The 27,046-nt window shown below is 40.9% G+C and overlaps 2 protein-coding genes across 2 annotated transcripts in view; one reads left to right on the top strand and one right to left on the bottom strand.

The window, feature by feature from the left end:
- Positions 1–27,046, top strand: part of LOC309479675 (uncharacterized protein) — a 62,986-nt gene that overhangs the window by 31,465 nt on the left and 4,475 nt on the right. The gene's annotated exons all lie outside the window — the stretch shown is intronic.
- Positions 1,023–13,584, bottom strand: LOC309479683 (adhesion G-protein coupled receptor G1-like). Its single transcript, XM_082143885.1, has 4 exons — positions 13,199–13,584; positions 4,445–4,532; positions 4,081–4,364; positions 1,023–2,499 (listed from the first exon to the last, which is right to left on the bottom strand). The coding sequence occupies exons 1-4, from the start codon at positions 13,428–13,430 to the stop codon at positions 2,369–2,371; spliced, it is 735 nt and encodes a 244-aa protein (XP_082000011.1). The 5' UTR covers positions 13,431–13,584; the 3' UTR covers positions 1,023–2,368.

Below are 27,046 nucleotides of genomic sequence, written 5' to 3'. Positions count from 1 at the left end.
GACAGAAAAAAAAAAAAAAAATGGGCATGCCATAACCGATAGAAGAGATGAAGCTCAATGATTCCACATACGCCGCTGTTTTGTTTTCATCTGGCTGAGACTGAGAGATCTGAGAAATATATGTAGCCTATATGTAGTTATATATATTATGCTATTAAAACTATGTATTATGTAAATATATGTAAACTACAAACTAACACATTAAAGCCACATTAAATAATGCAGAAGTCATTAGCTGATTTTGACAGTGTTTGCGTGGCAACATTTTGCTAAGCTGTTTTATCAAATGATCAAGGAAATATCTGAATCCACAGGCGTGTGACATTAGTTTCATCCTGAAGATGTAAATTTGTTTTCTAAAAGAGGTTCCAGTATAGTTAGTGTCTCTCTGACACGCATAAACATGGATTATAACTCTCAATAAATCTAACATCAGTAATATTCAGCACAATTTAATCCTTCCACAATACCTGACGATTTCAGTAATGATCATCACAGATCTGTCTGAAATTGAGTGATTTCAGTAAAGTTGCCCTTTTTAGGGTCATAATTTAATGTACGTGCATCATTTTAAACGGTTTTCACTCATTCAGAAGTGACATTTGTCTTTGGTGAAATTTTTATGATTTTGGTTAAAATACAGTTTCCTCTTAAATAGCAGCTCAGTTTAAGAAATCAGTCTAACAAAATCTAGGAGACAAAGACACCTTAAACCTTAATTATTGTAACGCTAGGTGAAAATAAGCAGGCATGAGAGAGAATCTAAATCCAAGGAAGTAAAAACACAAGGTAACAGAAGGGAACAAAGCAAACTCATACAACGACGGACAAACCACGAGTGAAACATAAGCACTATATATACACAGACAAACAATCTAAACAAGATAACAAGCGGGCATGGTTAAATGGGAAACACCTGGGGAACTAAATCAACATGATAAACTTCAAAGCAAAGCACACAACAGGAAATAACATAAAGTCCACAAGTGCACAGGGAATATATGACAGTTATAGGGCTGCAACTAACGATTATTTTGATAATCGATTAATCGGACGATTATTTTTACGATTAATCGAATAATCGGTTTGTGTACTTATATTTTAGTTTTGCCCATTTATTCCCAAGTAAATTATTAACAAAGGGTCTTTATCATTCAACATAGACTTTTTAGAGATTTTAACCATTTTGCATTGTCATGTCCTCATCAAAAACATACCTGGAGTTGTGTTTTATTATGTGTTAGAAATCCTTTGTCGAACTCTTCTGCAATCAAAACACTGACCCATACGTACTCTAGCAAATTTCACAAGGAGATTTCAAATAATGTTTTCACCATGGCAGTCCTTTGGGCTCCTAAAGTAGTTTAACATCCCGAACAAAGCTTATTAAGGAATCTTGCAGAACATATTTTCACGAAAAATAAGAATAAAACAGAATACAGTTGCAGTAAATTGCATTTTATTATTTTTTTCCTGTAAACACACAGCTTATACCTGGGAAACAGCTTTATAGCTTATGCTGTGAAATCAATCAGAAAGTTGAAAGTAGCTCAACTTTATGGTAATGAACTATGACGCGGTTTAGCGGCAAGCAGCGGCAAACGCCAGCAATCAATCGGAATATAGACGTCCTTCGCGCTGGCTGATTCCGGAGAAACATACGATGTAAACTTTCGTTCCTACCAAAACATTAGTTCCGAGAAAAAAATTATTAATTGCAGAGTTTAACCATCATAGCGTGAAAGTGTATCATTTGCATGTGTTTTTAAGTCCTGTCAGTTTAACAGGGCGCGCTTGCCAGGGCATATATAAGAACGAGCAGAGAGAGAGAGAGAGCCCCGGCCGCGCGCGCGCACTCACCCGAGCGCTGTCTTGCTCTCCTCTCCCTCGCGCATATTAATCAAAATCGATGGTTTCGAAAAAAATAACTCTCCAGTGATGAAATGTTTTCTTTGTTGACAAATCTTGTGCGATATCCTAAACTGCCGAATGCTGCTTCGTTCGATTAGTTTTATCTACCGCTTTTTTCTTTTTCTTTCCCGAGCTTACTCCACTGCTGCCTCCTCCATCTCGCTGAATGCTGCAGACTCAGAGAGACGCTGTGCGGGAAGCACGTGACATAAAACAAGGCCAGCTATTGGCTATTCGCTACTTCTCCTGCTGTACTGGCTGAGTAAAACCTCCGGTGGCTCATTACTGCCACACTTTGGTCACCGCAGATTTAAATTATCCACGAAATGAGCCGCTTACGGCAAATAAAAGTTATTTAGCAACTAATCGATGACTAAATTAGTTGACAACTATTTTAATAATCGATTTTAATCGATTAAATCGATTAGTTGTTTCAGCTCTAGACAGTTATGCTAATTTAAATATTTTCCACAGCATTAATTCTTGATTGAACGATGGTTGTGGTGGAGCTGGAGCTTTCTGGATCATCAGAGAAATATCCCGCAACATCATTATGAATGTGGTAGTAATACAGGAAGAGGAAAAGCCCTGAAAAAAAACAAACAAACAAAAACCCGATAAGAGAAACATGTTTTATCTAATTTAAATACATTCAAGATACCATTAAAGGTGCAGTATGTAATATTTACAGCTAGTGGGTGAAATGGGTATTGCAGTCCAAATTCCAAATATTGGAGAGGGTCTATATTATAGCTCTCTATACAAAGCATAGGCTACTATATTTAAAATCGAGCGGCCGGATATCGAACAATAGCGCCGAGTGGCGCCGCCGGTATGTGTACACTCATAGAAAACAGTGTGTTCGAAGACATGGCGCGGCGCTGCTCTTCTCGTCTGGTGTGTGACGGTGTTCAGTCAAACCCTGTCAGAAGGCGGTCGACCACCGGACAAGGGAGTCACGCCGCTAGATAAACTCACAGGTATCGCACACAAGACGCGTACTGACTGAATGTTGAATTTACTTAAAATATTCATTCCTACTAGTAGCCTCGATACATTAGCAAACAAATTTTAGCAAATTTTTTACCTATCAAGGAGAAAATTTGCCAATTCAGAATTTATTTTGAAATCTTTGAAAGTCTCCATCTCTCAAGCGCATCTCCAATATTTATACAACTTTTATTAGGCCTATACTTTTGATCATACAGCTTTTTAGGATGGATAGAATGTACGATTTCTGACCCTTTTCGTTTGCCGGCTTCCATGACTGAAATACGCTGTTTCCCGCGGCGGTCAAATATGATTGGGTAAACTGGCAGTGGGCGGAGTCACACAGACCATAACAAACACAGACATTCCGACACAGAACGCATATTTTCAAAGGAGAATAACTAAATGTATAGCATGGTTTCTCAGAGAAACAAGTATGTGAACTTAGCATGTTTCTTAAATATCTGCAAACATATTATGGTATGTTTATGCTTTAGTAAAGTCAAAAACTTACATTCAGCAGATTTTAAGTTTTAAAAATTGTTTACTGTAACCAAAAATAAACTTTGTGCCAAATGCTTTTGGTCAAATTGATTGTTACAATAGCTGCAATTATAAACCCTTATAATCAATAAAAATAATAAAATAAAATGAATGAATAAATTAATAAATTATATTTTAAAAGTAATAATGTAAAAATATTAATTTAATAAAATAATAATTATATATAAAATAAACAATTACGCATTAAAAAAAATCACTCATGAATGAATTCAAATAATTTACTGAAATATGTTGTTCACTAGTTCACACTTACAAATAAGTTAGATAGAATAAATGCGTATTTGGCGTGCTGTCCGAGGAGAGGGCTCCGGGCTCGGTATTCGGCCCGAACCCAGAGTACTCCCCCCGTATTCCTGGCTGTAAAGATTAAGCCAAGAGTGAGGAGTCGGGGTGGTGGAGGGATGCTGGAAAACTGTCAAGGAATATTAGGTGAGTTGACAGTGTGGATATATATACTTCTTGTCATGCTGATTAGGGTAGACATAATTGTTTGATGACGAGTAGATTGGATTGATTATTTGAACGTGCTCCTCCCGAACTTTGTTTATAAAACATCATTAAAAATAGAAACATTCTACTCAACCAAATGTAATGATGCATGTGATTGTTTCTCACCCTGAAACGAGTTCAACACGGTGAAGATGTAATATGAGGGAATGAGCATCGGTCCATAACTGAAGAACGCCACAGCCCACGTCAGGCCGAAGAGCAGGAACAAACTCAACACCATCATGAGCTGCTTTCTGAACGTCTTTCTCTTGCCGTCAGGCGCTCTTAAGTGTCGGGTTTGGAAAATCTTAGTGACGATCATGATGAAGATTCCTGTTGTGAAGATGAAGACTAAAGCGTAGTAGCCAATGTTCACTATGTAGTGAATTAAAGGATCTGTAATCCAGCACCTATAATTAGAAGAGAAGAGACAATGTTGACATGTTGAAGCTTCTTTAATTCATGCATTTGTGACATCAGAACAACTTACATTCGTGTGGTTTTTCCAGATGTTGCCATAATCACTGCTTTATATCCTCCTAATGAAACAACAGCTACGATTATTGGAGCCGGAAATGCTGAAAACACAGAGACCAGGGTTATTATAGTTCCCTTTTGAAAATAATCTTTGATGCTGTGTCAGGGCGGTGACACTTTGAGAACGCTTCCAAGTGAACCGGTGTCTGGAGCACGTGTATACACCAATTCAATTGGCTGAGAGTATGGTGTGATGACGTGGCAAAGCGCATCACCGAGATCCAAATTAGATGCCTGAAATGCATGTTATCAGCTTCTATGTCTTCAGGAGCTGCATGTCTGTTGAATGCGTGTGTGTGGAAAATACTATTGTATAGTGTGTGTTCGTGTGTGTGTGTCTGTGTTTAAAAATAAGAATAGGTGTTAGTCTGTAAAGATGTGTGACGCCGTTTCTCGCTTCATGATGGACGACTCACACGATACGTGTTATGTGAATAGGTGAGGAACACACATTGCAAGAAATTCAGCATGTGTAAGCTCTGATCCCTCTTGGCTCTCTGCCCGAGGGATGAGAGTCAAGTCAATGCACCCGGTGGCTCGGGTCATGAGGATCGCAGGTTGAGTTGGTGGAAGCAGAGCTTGAGACGGGTGATGAAGCCCTGTCTTTTGCTCTTTCTGTCAAGTCAGAGCTCCCCGTTTTGGATTTTGAAGCTTGCTCTGTGATTTCTAAAGATCCAAACGAGAAGCTCATGCTGTCTGCATCTGATCCTGAGGGTTTAGGTGTAGGCATTCAGGAGGGTGCTTCGGCAGAGTAGTCTACACAAACTGCTGAATTTGAGGAACTGCTCGAGGTTGTTACTCGTGCTGTGGCCAAAATTAATTTTGGAAGGGCCTGATGAACAGAGAGCGGTTGTTCGTTCCAATCTTGATGACCGCTTTCTTACATCATGCAGAGAGCAACCTCCCTACCTTCATCTCCTGTTCATCCCGGATCTCCACACAGAAGAATCTGTATTCTGCTCATGTGCATACCCATACCTCATTGACATACTCTACAGTTGTTGTAATGCACAAGCAAGGGTATGGGGCGATGCCAAAGGTGGAAGAAATGCTTGCTGACTATTTCTCCCCTTCAACCGCATCATTGTGGAGGAAGCCTCTGTCATGTACCAGGCCTCCCGCAATGCCATCAGGGGGTATTTCTGCCAACCCCGCCACCATTGATGATTTGGGAGGCAGAGACACCCAGCGGTTTATCCGCCCCATCCTCGCACGATCTATCTTTAAGGCTTGTTTTGTTGTTCCCTGCTAGTCCTCTGAATCAGGGTCCCGCACAGGTTGATTCTTTCAGAAAAATGACCCATCTGTTGTGGCAGCAGGAGTAAGTCATTAAGTAAGAAGTAAATAAGATAGGTAGGGTTGGAATTTGGCATTAACAGCTTTCCTAACTTAAAACCAATTTTGTATACTATGCTGGAATAAAGTTCATAGAGTAAACGGTGATTCCCACAGGATTGTGTGAAACAATAGGGTCAAGAGGTTCCCCTACCCAGGGGGTATGTGTTAGAACAAAAAGGAAGCAAGACAGGAAAAGCTGGTGTAGAGTCTCTGGTCAGCAGTTAGGTCCTTGGCAGCGCAGGGGACTGCAGTGGGCTGTAATCCGATCCTAGTAGACGGGGACCGCTGAAGGAAACAGCAGTGAACGTCAACCCAGGCAATAATCCAAAACGCAGGCACAGAGAGCAGGAAAAAGTCTGTAAAAAAAAGGAGAACTGGATGGATAAACTGCACAGACAGCGAGACAACAGAGAACCAGTAACAACGATCTGACAATGAACCTGACAAACACAGGACTACATATAGGACCCATAAACGAGACACACCTGCGGATGATCTGATTGCTAGCCAGCACAGCCGATGCTGATAGGCAATCAGACCAGAGCAGTACACACAGAATGAACAGGCGAACCGTGACAGTATGCTCCTCTGGAAAGAAAATTATGTACATTTTAAAGTTAAATCCTTCAATCTGGTGCACTTTGAGAGTGCTGAAATTTAGAAGCTCCAACGCATGTTCAGTGTGCAAATTGAACAAAGAAAAAACTGTTGCACCTGAACTTTAAAGTGGACTCAAACCTCTTTTTTTTTTAGATATAGTAATAATAATAATAATAATTTTACATTATTATTTATATAGTCTTTTTATTGTAAAACAAATGCACTCTAAAATAAAGGAAAATGTATATTTCATAAGGATATTAAATTTTACTTTACAATACAGTAGAATTTCTCTATTGTCCTTATTTCTTCACACAGACATAAACCCTAGAGCTTTTATTTTGGCGGAAGCTCCAGTTGAGCTTTTATTTGGGTAGAAAACTAACCACATTTTCAGTGAAAACAGGTTTACAATCAGTGAAATGCTGTAATCATCTGTCCAATTTTTATTTTTTTATTATGCAGAGTTGAAAATTGTTACGAAGTGGAGGACGCAGTAAGATCCATTTGCAGCTTTATTAGAATAATCAACAGGCAGGGTAAATCAGGGGCAGTCAGAACAATGAAGATAATCTCAAAGCAGAAACAGATAACAGGCAAGGGTCGAGGCAGGCGGCAGGAATCACAGTCCAATGAACAATCCGGGTCGAGACAGGCAGCAGAAGAATCAGAAGTCAGTATAAACAATCTAAGGTCAGTAACAGTTCAGCAAACACAGGGAAACGCTCAGAGATTGTACGCCGGGGCAATGCAATACTTCGCAGAGAAGTGGAAGTGGCTTTTATGTGTGTGTGAATGAGGTGCAGGTGTGTGTGTAATCAGTGCAGTGCAGGTGTATGAAGTAATCAGTCCAGGTAGATGCAGGATGGGAATTGTAGTCTGTGAGTAAATATGATAGTCCGGTGTGGAGTGCCCTCTGGTGGCTCTCAAGGGCACTCCAGCTGGTGACCGTTACATAGCCCCTCCCCAAAGAGCGGCTTCCAGACGCTCAAAAACTGTCCAGGTGGGAGGTGGCCCGGAGGCGGGATGGAGGGCCAGGTCCGTGGAGCGGAAGAGGACCTTGAGACTGCGGTAATACGGAAGGCCAGAGCGGAGCAGGCTGTGCAGGCGACCAGGGCGGAGCAGGCTGTGCAGGCGACCAGGGCGGAGCAGGCTGTGCAGGCGACCAGGGCGGAGCAGGCTGTGCAGGCGACCAGGGCGGAGCAGGCTGTGCAGGCGACCAGGGCGGAGCAGGCTGTGCAGGCGACCAGGGCGGAGCAGGCTGTGCAGGCGACCAGGGCGGAGCAGGCTGTGTAGGCGACCAGGGCGGAGCAGGCTGTGCAGGCGACCAGGGCGAAGACCCTTCGGGCAGCCACGGCGGTGAAGACCCCCCGGGCGGCCAGGGTGGAGACGACCACTTGGGAGGCGACGACCCTTCAGGAGGCGACGACCCTTCGGGAGGCCAGGGAGGTGACCATGGCACAGAAACAGACATTGGTTCAGGAACAGACACCAGCTCAGGGACAGACACTGGCTCAGCGGCGGCCATCTTGTCCAAAGACACTGGCTCGGCGGAGACCATCTTGTCCTGAGACACTGGCTCGTTGGAGACCATCTTGTCCTGAGACACTGGCTCAGTGGAGACCATCTTGTCCTGAGACACTGGCTCGGTGGTGGCCATCTTGTCCGAAGACACAGGCGTGGAGTCGGCCATCTTGTCCGAAGACACAGGCGTGGAAAGAGGAAGAGGAACAGATTCAGGCTCAGGCTCAGGATCAGTATCAGTATCAGTATCAGTATCAGGCTCAGGCTCAGGAACAGATTCAGTCTCGGCGGGACGAGACTCTGGACGGGCGGACGTGACGTGAAGCTCTGGCTCTGGCTCGACTGACGTGAAGCTCTGGCTCTGGCTCGGCAGGACTGACGTGAAGCTCTGGCTCGGCAGGACTGACGTGAAGCTCTGGATCAGGATCAGTGCGCTCTGAGCTTGACGGGACCAGCGGCAGCGAGGGCTTTGAACTGGGTAGGACCAGCGGTGAAGAGGACTCTGAACTGGTTAGGACCAGAGATGAAGAGGGCTTTGAACTGGACAGGACCAGCGGCGAAGAGGGCTTTGAACTGGACAGGACCAGCGGCGAAGAGGGCTCTGAGCTGGGCAGGACCAGCGGCGAAGAGGGCTTTGAGCTGGGCAGGACCAGCGGCGAAGAGGGCTCTGAGCTGGACAGGACCAGCGGCGAAGAGGGCTTTGAACTGGGCAGGACCAGCGACAAAGAGGGCTCTGTGCTGGGCGGCAGGACCAGCGGTGAAGGCTTTGTGCTGGGCAGGACCAGCGGTGAAGGCTTTGTGCTGGGCAGGACCAGCGGTGAACACAGCTCTGGACTGGCGTGAAGTGCAGGCTCGACTGGACTGGCGTGAAGTGCAGGCTCGGCAGGAAGATACTCAGGCAGGAAGGTCTCGGTGAAACATGATTTATGCAGGATAGTCTCAGCGGGACGAGACTCCTGCACGATGGCCCTTATGGCAACACGTACTGACCTCAGCGGGGAATCGGCCACACTGGATACCAGTCCTGGACGATAATAGACCGATCCGGTGACTAGCTTGATGGCTGGTGTGACGGGAACAGTCTCTGGAAACGCCCCCTCAACAGTGGGCTCGGGGAATTCTGCTAAGACGTAACGAGGCTCTGGGCGGTCTGTTGAGACGTGACGGGGCTCTGAACGATCTGCTGAGACGTGACGGGGCTCTGGAAAATCTGCTGAGAAGTGACGGGGCTCTGGAAGATCTGCTGAGAAGTGACAAGGCTCTGGAAGATCTGCTGAGAAGTGACAGGGCTCTGGAAGATCTGCTGAGAAGTGACAGGGCTCTGGAAGATCTGCTGAGAAGTGACAGGGTTCTGGAAGATCTGCTGAGAAGTGACAGGGCTCTGGAAATTCTGCTAAGACGTAACGAGAGTACGGGGAGGTATAGCAGAATTCTGGTTCAACGGGTGTGGTAAGTTCATGGGAACCCTCATCCACAGGACCCGCAGAAGAGGATGATCTGCTTAACCTCAGAGCGAATTCAATATATTGACATAGAGTCCATTGAGGGGTGTTGTCAGGCATGAGATAATTTAACATGTCCTCAAGCCCATATCGGAAACTATCCTTTAAGACTGCATCGTCCAAGTCTACCCCATGGCAGAGCTCACAAAATTCGTCAACATATTCCTCAATGGATCGGTTACCTTGGCTGAGGCGGAAGAGACTGATTAGTGGGTCCATGGTGGGTCTCGGTTCTTTCTCGGCTCCTGGATCTAAAGTGGCGAAGTATTCTGTTACGAAGTGGAGGACGCAGTAAGATCCATTTGCAGCTTTATTAGAATAATCAACCGGCAGGGTAAATCAGGGGCAGTCAGAACAATGAAGATAATCTCAAAGCAGAAACAGATAATAGGCAAGGGTCGAGGCAGGCGGCAGGAATCACAGTCCAATGAACAATCCGGGTCGAGACAGGCAGCAGAAGAATCAGAAGTCAGTATAAACAATCCAAGGTCAGTAACAGTTCAGCAAACACAGGGAAACGCTCAGAGATTGTACGCCGGGGCAATGCAATACTTCACAGAGAAGTGGAGTGTGGAAATGGCTTTTATGTGTGTGTGAATGAGGTGCAGGTGTGTGTGTAATCAGTGCAGTGCAGGTGTATGAAGTAATCAGTCCAGGTAGATGCAGGATGGGAATTGTAGTCTGTGAGTAAATATGATAGTCCGGTGTGGAGTGCCCTCTGGTGGCTCTCAAGGGCACTCCAGCTGGTGACCGTTACAAAAATAAATCACAACTGGTGCCCACTACGTTCCTAAATACATTCTAAACTCACAGCACATGCAGAGATGGAGTTCACTGCATTCATTCACTGTGAACTGAGCCATTCTGAGACTCGGAAAACACCAAACACGGTTCACACGGAAGCTTCCCCATAGTGCCATGACACAGCATCTTGTTCCCTTCTCAGGGAACAGGGTTACATACATAACCTGAAACATTCACCAAAACCATAAAAAATAGTTACTGAAAATAAATAAACTTGAATTAAAAATAAAATATGAAAAAATATATTTTAATTTGATGTACTAAAAGAACTCAAACTAAATAAAATTAATAAACTATATAACTATTTAGACATTTAAAAATATAAAACTAATAAAAATGACAAAATCTTTATGTAAAAATGCTACAACTTTAGCATTTAACAAAATAATAAAACTTTAAAATTATAACAGAAAACATAAAAATGATTTAAAATATTCAAGACCTCATGTTAGCAAAATGTTTTAATCTTTTAACTCTCAAAAAAATGTATGTTCTTTAATGTTTGATTATAATTTTACTGTCTTCACATAGGGATGGGAATTGATAAGATTTTATCAATATCAATGCCACTGACGATTCTGATTATCGATCCGATTCTTTAACGATTCTCTTATCAATTCTTGATTGCACTGTGTGGAAAAATGTAGTCATATGCTTTTCAAAAAAACAAGTGGTTTTATTTATTTTAAAGCTTGAGTAAGCAAACTGTACTTTTTATGTAATTTATGTAATAAATAGAACCTTATTGTAAAGTGTTACTGATTAGTTATACACCGATTCAGACGTCTCCTGAGTTCACTGTTGGAAAGATCAGTTGTTTTAACCATTCATTTAAATTAATCGGTTCAAAGGAGTCATTAGTTCGCGAATTGGACGTGTCATATTGTGTGATTATCCCAGCAGTTAGGACATGGACATCCAAGATTTGTGTCAACACAGAAAACATTTCATCACTGGATAGTTTTTTTCGTTTAATTAAAGTGTTGTTTTATGTCAGCTGAATGTCCAGAACGCTTTTCAGAGAAGATAAGGCAACTTATTTAGCACAAATCACACCCAGCGGTAATTCAGGAAAAAAAAAAATCTCAGAATGCTCCACATGAAACATTGGTCTTCCTACCTTTTACCATCGTGTCGATTTTTTTTGGATTAATAAGTGCGAGGGAGAGAGAGCGAGACAGCGCTTAGTTTGGAGACGGTGAAGTCTTGTTTACACTTTCGCCTGGCTCCGAAGGCAGAGAGAGCGCGCGCGCGACCGGCTCTCTCTCTCTCTGCTCGTTCTTTCAGTTAAACATGCGCCCTAACATGCGCCCTGTCACGCGCAGAAGTTCATCTACATTACTCACCGATCAAATAAGACTTTGGCGGGACAAAAATTCACTTTGGCGGGCGCTACAAGAAGTTCAATGCAGGAAAATTCATGCGTGTATTTAACTGAGTATGACCATGCACTCGCACAAATGCGACCACATACAATTTTAACTCGCACATTCTCAAAAAATGGTCGCAGTCTGGAACCCTGCCTCAAGGCTAGATTATTGCAATGCTCTACTGGGTGGTTGCCCTGCACGCTTAGTAAACAAACTACAGCTGGTCCAAAACGCAGCAGCTCGAGTCCTTACCAGAACCAGGAAGTATGACCACAGTAGCCCAGTTCTGTCAACACTGCATTTGCTCCCTATTAAACATCGAATACAATTTTAAATATTGCTGATTACTTACAAAGCACTAAATGGTTTAGCTCCGCAGTACTTGAGCGAGCTCTTAACGCATTATAGTCCTTCACGTCTATTGCGATCTCAAAATTCTGGCTAGTTGATAATACCTAGAATATCAAAATCGACTGCTGGCGGTAGATCCTTTTCCTATTTAGCACCAAAACTTTGGAACAGTCTTCCAAACATTGTCCGGTAAGCAGACACACTCTGTCAGTTCAAAGCTAGACTAAAAACACATCTCTTTGACCTAGCATACACATAACATATTATAGACTTCTATAATTCAATGTTAGGCTGCATAGATTAGATCAGCCGGAACCGGGAACACTTCCCATAAATCCTGATGTACCTGTTACATCATAAGAAGGATGGTGTCTACGCTAATATTAGTCTCTCTGTTTATCCCAAGGTTTACCGCAGTCCACCGGATCCAGGGCGGAACCGGATCTAATGAAGGACCTGCGCCTGGACACGACGCAGTCCTGAAGTGTCAACTAGTCTCTCCCCTGTGAAGGCCTCCTTCCCCTTCCCTTTACCTCTGTATAGATAAAACACTGTCGGGATAATTCCGGTTCACATGGCTATGCGGAAGCGATTTAAAAATTCTATATTATAAATTTTTCAAGGCTTGTACCTTGGAACTTATTTCATGGTTTACGTTCTCGAGCCACCAGGCACTGTTTTGTGCAAGTGAGCGGCCGGATCGCATTAAGGGTTTTCTGTTAGAACAGTGTCGTGTTAGCGGCCCCTAAGTTAATAACTAATGATCGTTGCGACGGAAGTGAATCAATCAAAACTAACTTTAGCTGGACAATAACTTTATTCTAGAGCTGCTGTAAAGCCAAAACAATCTCTGTTACTTTAATTTCCTATTATCACTGTAAAGCTGCTTTGAAACAATCTAAATTGTTAAAAGCGCTATATAAATGAAGGTGACTTGACTTGAATGTATACATGATTTGCCTTAAAGCATATTAAAAACACCACATAGACATATAAACAATATTAAAACCTTGATTTTCACCAGAGGGGGACTTTGGGGACTTTGAGTAATCCATGCGACTCCAGTGGTTTAACCTCAGTTTTATGAAGCAACGTGAGGGCTTTGTTTGCACAAAAAAAGATTAAACCACTGGAGTCATTAATGACCGAATTCTTATTTTTGGGTGAACTAACCCTTTAAGGAAACAGTGTATCAGGTGGTTTCTCCATATAACTTACTCCAGCCGAACACAGTAATCTTCCTCATGTAGTTTGTGATGGTGATGTTCTGTCTGATGAGCCATAAGTACATATGAAGAGCTTGAATGAAGAACCAGGTGAATGTAGTCAGCATGGAGTAATGCATGAGCAGCGCTATGAAGACACACGCAGCCTTGTCTCCTGTGTTGGCGACGCTCTCGTTTGACAAAAAGGATACATTCAGGAGAAACAAAGCCACAAACATGTTCATCAAGATCTTCGTGGCCTGATTTGGCTTTCATCTCTATAAAAAAAAAAAAAAAAAACATGTATTCGTTATGTGCATTTATGCATTTAGCAGACACTTTTATCCAAAAGAGGAACCAAAGCAATTGGTCAAAAAATCTTACAGTAACTATATGTTATATTTTAAGATACTCTACCGTAGGAAATGCAGGAACAGAGCGATGGACAGAAAAAACATGGAGATGCCACAGCCGATATAAGAGATGAAGCTCAATGATTCTACATACGGAGCTGTGATGTTTGCATTTACATCTGGAGGAGAGATCTGAAAGAACAGAGAAAACACAACAGAAACAACCCTTTTAACCCCTTACTTGACACCGGTTGCTGCAGTCATTCTGGATAGAGACATAATCATCGTATATTTAAAAAGCTGACACTTTGTAGTTTACAGCTCAAGACTCAGAATTACTCAGACTGTTATTAATATGGAGATATTATGGATAATATGGAGATATTATGTATAAGCTCAAACATAAACATTTTAATATTAGGAATATAATATTTTAAATGTATAAAAATATGATATACATGTGGTATAACAATTTTTAACCACAATTCACAAGTTCACACTTACAAATAATCAGATAGAGTAAAGTAGTATGTGTATTTGGCGTGCTGTCCGAGGAGAGGGCTCCGAGCTCGGTATTTTGGCCCGAGACCAGAGTACTTCTCAAAAATTGCAAACCAATGCGGGACAGCAGCCTGGAACATTACTGTCAACCCCCCAAATATTGCGAAGTACAAGGCTGATGGTGTGGGGAGATAACACTGCTGCGGCAGTTGAGAAATTAGCCAAAGAAACTGAGCTCCTGCGGGGAGATAACACTGTTGTGGCAGTGCAAGAACGGAGTGGACTAATGGACACTGTTCAGTGAAGCTGTGTGAACAAATAAACTGGAGCAGGCGTGAGGGAATTCATATGCGTGTGATATTCTATTCAAACTACGGGTGGGACAAAATATCGATAGGGAGAAACATCATTGTCCTCCGTGCGATACAAGAATCGATACGCTGGCGCCAAATATCACACTTCGGTACCGTTGACAACACTATTGCCAAATTAAGAGTGTGATGTTTTAACATGCAGTGAATGTTGAACAACAATAACCTGGGGACGTCTGCAATCTTTGCACGTAAAGGGTTTAAACCCTTTGTTGTTTATTAGCAAGAATCAGATATTTACATTTTTAAATCTTACTATTTGTATGACTTTAGTCATCTTTTACAAGTTCACCAGCATATTGACTCTAATATTGATTTCATGGGGTCTTTAAATGAAACTCTGAGAAGCTTCTCACCATCAGCACTGTAAAGAACGCCAGATGTGAACACGAGCACTTTATGGTGTAGATTTAAATTTAGTCTTTCCCCTTATTATTAGATTCACAGGGCCGGACACCAGTTATCTTGCCAAGAAGAATTTTTATTCTTATATGTCAGGAGAGAATCTTTCAGAAGATGTTACATTCATGCCAGGTCTATGCGTTCTCTGAAGTTGTGCAATGAGACAGAGCTTATATACATCACTGAGCGACTTCCATTCATGGTAACAACTCTGTTGCTTGAGCTTAAAAATGGAACGTATATGTCATAGAACATATGGCACAATTCACTTCCATATTAAGAAACTATCTGTTGTTTACATCTGCATCAGTTGGAAACATGTTACAGTACATCTCTCTGTCTCCCTCCGTCTCTGACATATGATCTTCACATGCACCCATGCTATCTATAGTCTCTCATGCACTCAGACTGTCATACACACATAAAACTCATAACTATAAGATACTACAACTGATTATGAATATTAATAAAGAATAATAGTACAGATACATAATATTCAATAATAAAATAATGAAATTATATTAAAAGATGAAAAAGATGAAATTTTAGTCTTCATCTCCCTCCACTGGAACTACGGCCGTCAGTTCCACACCATCATTCCCAGGTTGCGACCCTATAGAAGTGATAGTGAGGAGAAGAAATAGCAGACCAAAACAAATAGACAGAAAAGGATAGAAGAATAGAAACAGAAAAGAAAAGAAAAACACAACAAAAACGAAGAACCCAACCCCATGTCATGTCCCCGTGTACTATGTGTTATGTTAACGTCTATGTGTAAGCATTTAAAATGAACCCCAATCATCTAAGAAAGTAAAAACTAATAATTCTTCTGCCGGTGCCTTGACTCGTTAATTACTTAACTCCTCAAGTTCCCGGCCAAAACAACAAACCAAAACAACGTTGATTTTAAAAAGATCCTATCCCTTGGGGTTGAAAATCAGTAAACGAGTGTTCATTGTTTGTGGAGTTGTGTTTTGTAATTAGTTTATAAAATCTCCTATTTCACACTGTATGTTCCATTCTTGGTTCCATCCATTTTATTAGTAATAATCAATTTGACAGGTTTGGTACTTTTTCTTCTATTAACACATAGTATGAGTTGTATTAATAGCATGAACACAAAAACTCCTACCATAGTCAAAACTATCCATTCCGACCATGATAACTTTCCTAGGATATGTGTTAGCTTCCTTTCAGATATTAATTTAGCTACGCCATTTGCTACGATAACATGACCCATTGCTTGAATTCCCTCCTCTTGAGCTGCCTTTACACTCTTTTTAACTCTTTTAACCATCTCAAAGAGTTCATAATTCCTTTCCTCTACTAAATCATTATTCCACCATTGTGGCTCTAACTGCAACAATTGCACATGTGGAACATGAATTCCACCCAAGTGAAGAGGATAGAGAATCTCAAGGCAAAATGGATCAGGAGGAATTGGACACAATTTCCCTCCATATATCATGTTATCACTTATTCCATCATGTAATATACACCACTGTGCTTCTGACACTTGCCATGCACCTGTGGCTTGATCTAAAGGAACTACTTCCCATACTGCAGAACCATTAAAAGATAGACTAAACATTGTAGAGCATGAGCAAATTACCCACTCATGTTCCTCAACACAACAATCTGTGGTAGAAATCATTGGTGGTTCACCTTCAGCCCAATATCCATTTCTTCCTAATCTAATAACTGAATTTCCTTGTCTAACACCCATTGATTGGAATTGCCTAACTGTCATAATATTGCGCTTCCCGTATTGAGGCCATATCATGATCAAAGGTAACATTCCAGAACCTGACAACAAATTTTCATTAATAGCGATTTTAACTAATGGGACATGTTTAGCAGAAGTCAAATTAAGTTGGTTACCAAAAACCACTAACAACGATTCTGCTATTCGCTCAGGAACTTGTCCCATTCGAATAACTTGTATATCCTCTACCATTTGATCTTTTAAATTCTGAGCTAAAAATAAACATGCCGCACGATGTGTCTCAAAATTAGAAGATTTTGTTAATGCATCTGCCAATTCTTTTGCAGCATTATTAAGATGCTCACCCGCTGCTATAATATGTAGAGAACCTTGAAGAGCCTCAGTGAGTCCTTTCCCCGTCATTGTTCCCACCCACTGAGTATAGTCGCTTAGTTGGTTCATTTGAGCAGTATTACTTATTGAATTGACAGAGCCAAATACCCCTGCTATATCTCCCCATATACTTCGAGGTTTACGATTTTTACTACTCAGAGGATTTTTAGAGGTATAATATTCAACTTCTTTTCCCAACCAACTTCTTATTTGTGTAAAATTACCACAATAAGACTGATCAAAAACAGTAAGAAGAGATTTCAAGTTATAATTAATGCGTTGTCGTACCATATGGGCTTCATTTATCAAGGTTTTGGTTTCCTTTGCCAACAAAATACCATGAACTGGTGCAGTAGTTGTATTTGGGCATGTTTTAGCTTTGTTTGTTTTTCCCGCTGAAAGATAAAAACACCTTCCAATTTCCCCAGTTTCTAGTTCAGTCTCACAATATTCATTCTCATCTTCTGAATGCCATACTCGTACATAATTTCCCTTGAATCTTGTTGTCCCTGAGGAAGTATCCCTCAGAAACCCTTCACATGGCAACACTATGGGATAAATACACCCTTGAGCCAATGAGTCCCATATTGTAAGCATGTGAGTACGATTCAAAATGAAATTAATTTCGACATTAGTAGACGTTATAAGGTCTAACCCTATAACCTCACATTGTTCTTTTGAACAAATTTCTCTTCTTTGAGCACTACCAGTATACCCCCCATTTTTCACAGGCCAAATTACTCTGCTTTTGTAACATTGATGGTAAAAGTTACATCCGCCAAAGATGCCCTCACGATATTTAGCAAGGTCTTTATCATTACGTGGCACCCAATCCCATAATCCCCATCTGGAAATAAAGGGTAGAGTAAAATGTTGGCCAGTTTTCAGAGTTGCATTCCGAGTGATTTCTTGAACTCAAGGAGTCCATAAAGCTTGGCTTCCTTGGTAAATGCCAAGTAAAATTAAGAATAAGCATACCATTGTCGGTGGGTATCGAGAATAACTGGTAACCATCTCTAATCAATGTCAATGGAATTGATTCCTGAAATGGAAGCAGAGAAATAATTAACATCACTTCTTTGTTCCCAATCTTTAAAGCTAATGGATGAACATTGCTCAATCTCAGGCCATAAGCCATCGTCATCACTTTGTTCATTCACTAAGCAAGGTTTAACTTGTGACCAATGATACCATCTATCTGTTCCTACACCCTTCCCTTTAAGGCAAACACTTGTATCAGTTGTTAAGAGTATCTCATATGGTCCCTCCCATCTAGGCTCTAAACCTTTCCTAGCAATACGTTTGACCATAACAAAACTACCTAACTCGGGAATGTGTGGAATATCAGTAGTGGTGTGTTTTTCATCCCATTGCTGTTGAGCTTCTCGCACTTTCTTATTATTGTCTTTAGTAGCTTTGTCCAGCATTGTAATATAGCGTCGTAACTTTTCTTGGAACAAAGTAGAATCTCCTCCTGTCCCCGCGGGTGGCGGAGCATCAGGAGGTAGAACCATTGCTCTTCCAGTCATCAGCTCAAAAGGAGTTAGTCCTGTTACTCTGTTAGGAGTTGCTCTCAAGTTCCACAGAATAGCAGGTAATAACTTATGCCAACCTTGGCCAGTTTGCAGAATGGCTTTGGTAAGAGCGGTTTTCAACGATCGATTCATCCTCTCTACCATTCCCGAACTTTCTGGATGGTACGGAATGTGGAATTTCTGTTTGATCCCCATCAATTTCATTGCTTCCTTCATCAGTTTTCCAGTGAAGTGAGTTCCATTGTCAGAATCAATTTCATATGGAAGACCCCAGCGAGGAAAGGCTTCTTCCACCATTACTCGTGCTGCCGCTTCAGCAGTGCAAGTTTTCGTAGGGAATGCTTCCACCCACCTAGTAAATCTGTCCATGATTACTAGAATGTATTGGTACCCTCCACTGGGTGATAAAGGTCCTGTGAAATCGATCTGGAGATGTGTCCATGGACCTGTTGGTCTCGGTGCATGTGACATTCGCACCTTTACAGATTTTCCCACATTTGCCTTCAGGCATATCAAACATCTCCTACAGTAATCATCAATGTCTCTCATCATTCGTGGCCACCACCATGTCTCACTGATTTGAGCTTTCATTGCTTTTGCTCCAGCATGCACTTTTCCATGATACAACTGCATTAGTTCTCTTCTTGTTCCAATAGGCATCACCACTTGTCCTGTTGGAATTCTCCAGATACCTTGACCATCTTCTTTTGCTCCTGCTTTTATCCATTGTTCTTTCTCTTCATCTGTCTCCAATTTATATGATAGAAGATGAAGCTCAGGATTATCTTTACTGTTTTCCTTTGCCAAGGTAATGGGAGTAAGAGGAAGTAGTGCTGCTTCTCTAGCTGCTGCATCTGCTGCCGTGTTTCCTTGACTTTCCTTGGACTTGTCAGATTGATGTGATTTTACTTTGATCACGGCTGCTTCTTTGGGTAAGTGGCATGCTGCAATTAAACGACGAATTATGGAAGCATGTTGTATTTCGCTCCCACTGCTAGTGATAAGTCCACGTCTTTTCCACAAAGCAAGGTAGTCATGGACCACGCCAAAAGCATAACGACTATCTGTGTAGATGTTGACCCGATCACCTTCTGATAGTTCAAAGGCTTCCGTAAGTGCTATAAGCTCAGCTACTTGTGCTGAAAATTGTCCCGAAAGAGCTCCTTTCTTCACGACCGTTCCATCAGCTTCCACTACAGCCCATCCAGTATGTCGTTTTCCATCAACATAATAACTGGATCCATCGACCCATAACTCTTTGTCTGGATTTTCAAGAGGGATTGGATTAACTGGACCAAGGCCATCTTCTTCTACTTGTTTTTCACACTCATGTGGTATACCCTCATGTGGTTCCAGCATCATTGTTGCAGGGTTAAGAGAAGTGTCTCTAATGATTTCCACTCTCAGATCCTTGTTCAACAAAGTTGCTTCCCATTTAGCTCTTCTTGCGTCAGTTATAGTTTTGATGTTTGTGTTGTTCAACAACGTCACTATACTGTGTGGAGTGTGTAGTATGATGGTTTGTGCTCCTATCAGATTTTCAACAGCGTCAACTGCCCACGTAGCACCATCAAGAGCTTGTATACAACGTGGTTGACCAATCATAGTGACAGGAATCTTTGTAGAAAAGTATCCAACTGGTCTGTATCTATCACCTGGTTTTTGACACAGAACTGCTGAATACGTCTCATCTCCCACCCTGGTCCACAAGTGAAATGGCAATCGTCCATCGGGAAGTCCCAAGGCGGGGGCTGATGTCAGTTTTTCTTTCATAGAAGTAAACGCTTCTTCAGCTTCTGATGTCCAGTTTATCTTTTCCCCTCCAGGCTTTCCTCCCTTGTACAAGTCGATGAGAGGGCTAGTGATGCTGGCAAAATCAGGTATATACTGGCGACAATAGTTAAAAAGTCCCATCACCTTCCGTATTCCTGTAACGGTTAGAGGTTTTGGAAGTTGTCTTAATGCCTCTACACGCTCTGTTGTCATTCTCCTTCCCTCGTCAGATATTTCTTGGCCCAAGTAGATAACCTTGGTTTTGGCCAGCTGTGCTTTGTCGGGGTTGACTTTAAATCCTCCTTTCCTGAGGGCTTGTAGGACAACATTCAGAGCAAATACATGGCTGTTTTCATCTGGGCTTGCAATCAACAAGTCATCCACGTATTGAAGACAAACACTTCCTGAATTCTCAATTTCAGCTTTTCGCTCTGTTAAGAACTGATCCAAGGCTCTATGAAATACAACAGGAGAAAGATTTAGCCCTTGTGGGAGTCGGGTCCAGGCATACTGGTTTGCACCCACTGTAAAGGCCAATTTCTCTTGAGATCTTTTGTCTATAGGTATAGACCAAAATGCTGACAGTACATCTAGTACCGTGAAAATTCTTGCATTTCCTGGAATATCATTCAGAATGGTGGCTGGATTGGCCACAATAGGATGTGGTTTTGGTGTTACACTGTTAAGTCTTGTGTAATCGATGGTTAATCTCCATGAGTTATCCGCTTTCCTAACAGGCCAGACAGGGCTATTAGTGGTTGATGAAGTTTGTCTGATAATTCCTTCAGCTTCCAAGTCTGCCACTATCTCTTCCACGGCTTGTCTTGCTTCAGGTCGGATAGGGTATTGTTTATGAGGGGCATGTATCGGTCCCTCAATAACAACAGGGTCAATGTTGGCTTTACCACAATCCAATTTATGTTTAGCCCAAACATCTGGATATAAACTGCACAGAAGACCCCACACACCGTCTTTTCCCCAATCTCTGATAATTGGTTTTGCTGTACCAACAGACGTTAAATTACATGTGCGATCTTCATGTGGTATTATTCCAGCTGTTGTAGCGATTTGACGACTGTCAGTGAATATGATCATGTTCAACAGTGGAAGAATGTCCATGCCAATAAGACTTCCTTGTGAATTCGGCCCTACCCAGAAAGATGTCCATAAGACTTCATCTTCATGTATTTGCAAAGGAACTTGTATACTTTTGCGAAATTTGGTGATAGCTCCTCCAACTCCTTCAACTTCCATAGTTTCATCGGTTGTAGGTAGGTTCAGATCTGTTATTGAAATTGAAGCTCCCGTGTCGACCAAAATATCACATGGGTGGCCCCCTATTAATGCATTAACGAAAAGGCGATTGTCTCTTTTCTTACTAATACAGGGGGCCGCTGATTCCTATTGCGGACGCACGATTCCCTCAATGAGCTGACGAACTTGTGCTTCAGTCCACGTCTTCCCTTGAGAGGTTTCATCATGTTTCCTCGCACTGACCTGTCTAAATGATGGACCTTGACCTTCTGCTCCACCTCCTTTAGCCCAACAATCTTTTATTGTGTGGCGAGGCTTTCCACAGTTAGTGCAGAAAATCATCCTCTTCTTTGTGTCCATGTTGTATTGAGCTGTTGCTACTCCTCTTCGATTTGGCTTGTTTCCGTCTTCCTTATTTGATCTCGTAGCCATCTCTAAGCGGCCAGCCCACTGCAAAATGTGATCAAAGGTCTCACCTGGATTGACTCCAAGTGATAAGGCTTGTTGGTATTTTGTGCTAAGTCCATCCACAAGTGTGTCAGTAAACTGCACATCATCTCTGTCAGGTTGTTTCTTAGCACAGAGAGCCCATCTCTCATAAGCATTCCACTTACGCAGAGCATATTCATCTGGAGATTCATCATCCTTTTGCTTAATTAATGTCACTAATGTGAAAGGAACTTTCCCACTGCCCAATATTTCTTGGATTTCTTTTCGAAACACATCTAATGCCTGCCAAAGACCCAGGGGTCGTCCTTGGTCATCAACCCACAAATTTATCCATTGGGCTGTTGTTATCGAAGCTGGCAAGCGTTCCCATCTGTCTCTTGGGATTTTAGCTTTTACAATGGTGTGTATGTCTTTTAATGTCATTTGATGCGCTTCAACCAAAGAGTCTAATTCTCGCCAAAACTCTGTGTTTGGATCTTGTCGCTTCAGAGGAGGCAAGGCTGTGAGAATGGCTTGACGTTCTCCTGGTGTGAATGGTCTCTCTTCAGTCATCAATTCAGATTGTAATTCTTCCCTTTTAACAGCAGGTGAAGAAAATCCAGGACTAATCTTGTCTACTGTGATCATATCTTCATCCCTGGTCTCATCACCCCAGTCAGATCCATAATTACGAGCTGGTGTACATCGCAGCATGTCTCTGTTTGGCTGGGCTGATTTAGATCTTGTTATTATTGGAGCTGCTTGTGCAGATGCAATAAACATTTTGTTAACTGGACCTCCATTTGATCCTAAAGCTTGAAGCTGTGTCAAAGGTTTAGATGAACTTGTATATTGTTCAGGCAAAGCTGGATAAATTGGTTTGTAAGGAGGAGGTGTTGCTGTCATGGATTTCACTGGTTCTTGTGAATATTTATTTTCAGCTTCAGTTATTATATTTGTCCAATCTGGATCAAATGTATCATTATTAGTTGTATTTTCTTCATCTGAACATTTAATGGACATAATTTTGTTCAACTTGTTATACGCTTCAATTTGTGGCTTCATTGCTTCAACAAGTGGGACTGGGCAACCATTAATGCCACAACAAATTCCACCTTGTTTCACAATCCAATGAGCTGCCAGTATTGGAAATGCTTTTGACTTTATAGAGTCTTTTTGTGACTCAAACCAACTTAATTGAGCATCCAAAGATGCGTTAAAATCAAGTCCTTTTTTCACAAGCTTAGCTTGCTTCTTATTTTTCCTTTCTAGGAACCAAGCAGAAATTGTTCTGCTACTATAGCCACTTTCTGCCATCTTGTAAATTATGTGTCCCTCTGTGTCTTGTATGCTCAAAACAGCAGGGCTATTTATGTAGGGATGTGTGTGTGTGTATGTGTATGTATGTGCGTGTGTGTGTGTGTAAATTCCGGGGGAGGCCCTCTGCTCTCTCCCTTCCACCTGCTCTGATTACTCAAAGGCAAAAGATGGGGCTGCTTCTCAACTATTGTGTGTGTGTGTGTGTGTGTGTAGAATGAATTCTCAAGAGGGCTACTGTTACCCTTGTGCTCTCTCTCTCCTCTAAACACTATAGAACTATAAGAAAGTTATCTTTTTCCTTTATTTATTTTTTTTGTTTGTTTTTTTTTACTCAGATACGTTTTTCTTTTTTTTCTCTTTAAGCTTGCTCAGAATAGTATCCTCAAATATTTGAATAGCTTTACGGTCAAAATCAGAAATGCCTGCGATCTTATCTAGTTACATCGGCACATTCATAATTTGACTCCAGTGTTAATGTCCTTAGAGCTTATTTTAACCCTTTCTATGGCGCTCGTCACAATTAATCACTCCTGTCAATCAAGTCTTGCTGCCTTTTCATACTTGTATTAATTCCAGCGTTAATGTCTTTAGAGACTATTTTTACTCCTTTCTTTGGAAACTCCCTACATCTAACCGCTCCTATTAATCAAGTATCCTCAAATTTCCTAGCTTTAATCGTCTTACAGCTAATTTCCCCAATTTTTGACTAGATAGTCTTCTTTCTAAAAAAGATCTATCTCTATCCCAGCATATCAAATACTTTAGAGGTTTACTTTTCAGAGGAACTTAAAAATTCCAAATTAAATTTAATTACTTAATTGAATTCCATTTTTCCCTTTTATTATTATGTCTGACATATATTCATTGGCAACACAACTGGTCATTTAAATAGCACAGTTCTTTTAAGTAGTTTCAGTCTATGTTTAATCATCAGGCAGACTCAGAATTATTTAGAATAAAATAAGGTCTTACCTGGAATGATCAAACAAAGGCCTGAAGACATCAATCCGGTTCGTGAGACGCCAATTGTAGATTTAAATTTAGTCTTTCCCCTTATTATTAGATTCACAGGGCCGGACACCAGTTATCTTGCCAAGAAGAATTTTTATTCTTATATGTCAGGAGAGAATCTTTCAGAAGATGTTACATTCATGCCAGGTCTATGCGTTCTCTGAAGTTGTGCAATGAGACAGAGCTTATATACATCACTGAGCGACTTCCATTCATGGTAACAACTCTGTTGCTTGAGCTTAAAAATGGAACGTATATGTCATAGAACATATGGCACAATTCACTTCCATATTAAGAAACTATCTGTTGTTTACATCTGCATCAGTTGGAAACATGTTACAGTACATCTCTCTGTCTCCCTCCGTCTCTGACATATGATCTTCACATGCACCCATGCTATCTATAGTCTCTCATGCACTCAGACTGTCATACACACATAAAACTCATAACTATAAGATACTACAACTGATTATGAATATTAATAAAGAATAATAGTACAGATACATAATATTCAATAATAAAATAATGAAATTATATTAAAAGATGAAAAAGATGAAATTTTAGTCTTCAATGGTGTTATTGTTGATTTTTTCTGTCTTACAGCCGGACGTTGTCCATGTAAGATTTCCTTCAAAGAAAAGAGAGAGAGGAATGAAATATATCAAATAAATGCTTTTGGGAACTGATCAATACAGCCATAAATAAATGTACCTTTGCCATCCCAAGAACTGCAGGACGCCTCACCGACCTGTAAGAACATTTTTATTTTGCTTTCCCAGTGTCTGGTCATTATATAAAAAAAATACGTTTCACAACAAAACCTTTATTACCAGATCTTTCTGTGTAAAGAACATTTCTATGTTGTTGGTAAGGTCGGAGATATTGGCCCTCATTGTTATTCCATAAACCTCATTGTTCAAAACAATGTAATTTTTTGTTTCATCCTAAATAAGAAATAGAGCAAATCAAATATAAACATGTGAGAAAACAATAGATCAAGAAACATTTGTTAAAAGAAAAGTTCAGCCAAAAATGTCTCTTATGCTGTTACATTTTTACTGGAACACAAAAGTAGAATTTTTTACTTTTCAAACAACAATTCATAGTCGCAAAGAGGATAAAAAAAAAAAAAAAACACCATAGAAGCATCATAACAGTAGTGGCTATGACATAATTTACTAATATCTAGCTCTTCTGAGGTCAAGACATTTGTGTCATAATGGAAAAGAGATTAGTGTAAATGTATTCGGTGAACTTGGCTGAAAATATTTGGGTAAACTGTCCCATAATTATTCATTAAAATGTTCAAACATGGATTTAAAAAAAATTTGTGAGTACCTTTCCCATGTTTTTGAACCGTAGAATTCCAAGTAACGCAGATCCATGGTTTTCCAGTCGTGATTTATTAAAGGCCTCGCTGGGAATCTTTACTGACCAGAGAATGTCTGTCTGCAGGTCACTTTGACAATCAGTAACCTGTAAAAAAAAAGAATTACAATAATAATAAATAAGGAATCATACCATTTTTTATTGTTTCTCAAGTCTTACGTTTATCCTGTTCGGATCTGAAGAGTAACATGTGTCTCTGGTTTCTGTGTTCTCATCTTGTATGTGAAGAAGACCAATAACATCCCCCATGACAATGTGTGTGTTGCTTATATTGTTGCGTTCCATCTCTTCCATCTGAGACTCCAGATTGTCCAAGGCGTCTCTGCAAAATTGAAAAATCCCCCTGTATCATGTCATTTTAATTTGAAAAGTCACTGGTAACCACACACTTACGATGCTTTTGAGGGATTAATAAATCCATCCTTGTCTTTTAGATCATCTGTAGTTGGATTGTAAATTGTCTCAGATGAGTAATAGGACCAGCGGGCAGTAAATAGGACCAGCGGGCAGCATACTAGAGGCACGCAGCTCGCAAGTGGTTTTCTCTAGAATACCTTGTTCTCCTGATTTTTCAGTGCTGTATTTTAGTCAAGGTAAGGCCATCTTCGATTTTCTTGTTCTTTTGTAATTTTAATTTGACATAATCCTGTATTTCAGTTAGACGCATTGGCACTTTAGAGAAATAGCCGCGAACGAAACACATGTAACTGTTTATAGCAACCTAATTTGCACGTAACTTAAGCCGTTGCTCCTAGCACTTTAGATTTGACACATTTTGCCGTTATTGACTTAATTGCCCGAACGAAACAGCATCTGTGAAAATTGATAGATATAAATAGAAGGGCTTTCAGATCACTTCAATAGGACCAGCGGGCAGCATACTAGAGGCACGCAGCTCGCAAGTGGTTTTCTCTAGAATACCTTGTTCTCCTGATTTTTCAGTGCTGTATTTTAGTCAAGGTAAGGCCATCTTCGATTTTCTTGTTCTTTTGTAATTTTAATTTGACATAATCCTGTATTTCAGTTAGACGCATTGGCACTTTAGAGAAATAGCCGCGAACGAAACACATGTAACTGTTTATAGCAACCTAATTTGCACGTAACTTAAGCCGTTGCTCCTAGCACTTTAGATTTGACACATTTTGCCGTTATTGACTTAATTGCCCGAACGAAACAGCATCTGTGAAAATTGATAGATATAAATAGAAGGGCTTTCAGATCACTTCAATAGGACCAGCGGGCAGCATACTAGAGGCACGCAGCTCGCAAGTGGTTTTCTCTAGAATACCTTGTTCTCCTGATTTTTCAGTGCTGTATTTTAGTCAAGGTAAGGCCATCTTCGATTTTCTTGTTCTTTTGTAATTTTAATTTGACATAATCCTGTATTTCAGTTAGACGCATTGGCACTTTAGAGAAATAGCCGCG

This window comes from Leuciscus leuciscus (genome assembly GCF_965113295.1).
Source record: "Leuciscus leuciscus genome assembly, chromosome: 17".
Taxonomy (NCBI): Eukaryota; Metazoa; Chordata; class Actinopteri; order Cypriniformes; family Leuciscidae; genus Leuciscus; species Leuciscus leuciscus.
The sequence above is the reverse complement of the archived record's forward strand: the minus strand, read 5'-3'. Positions and strand labels throughout refer to the sequence as shown.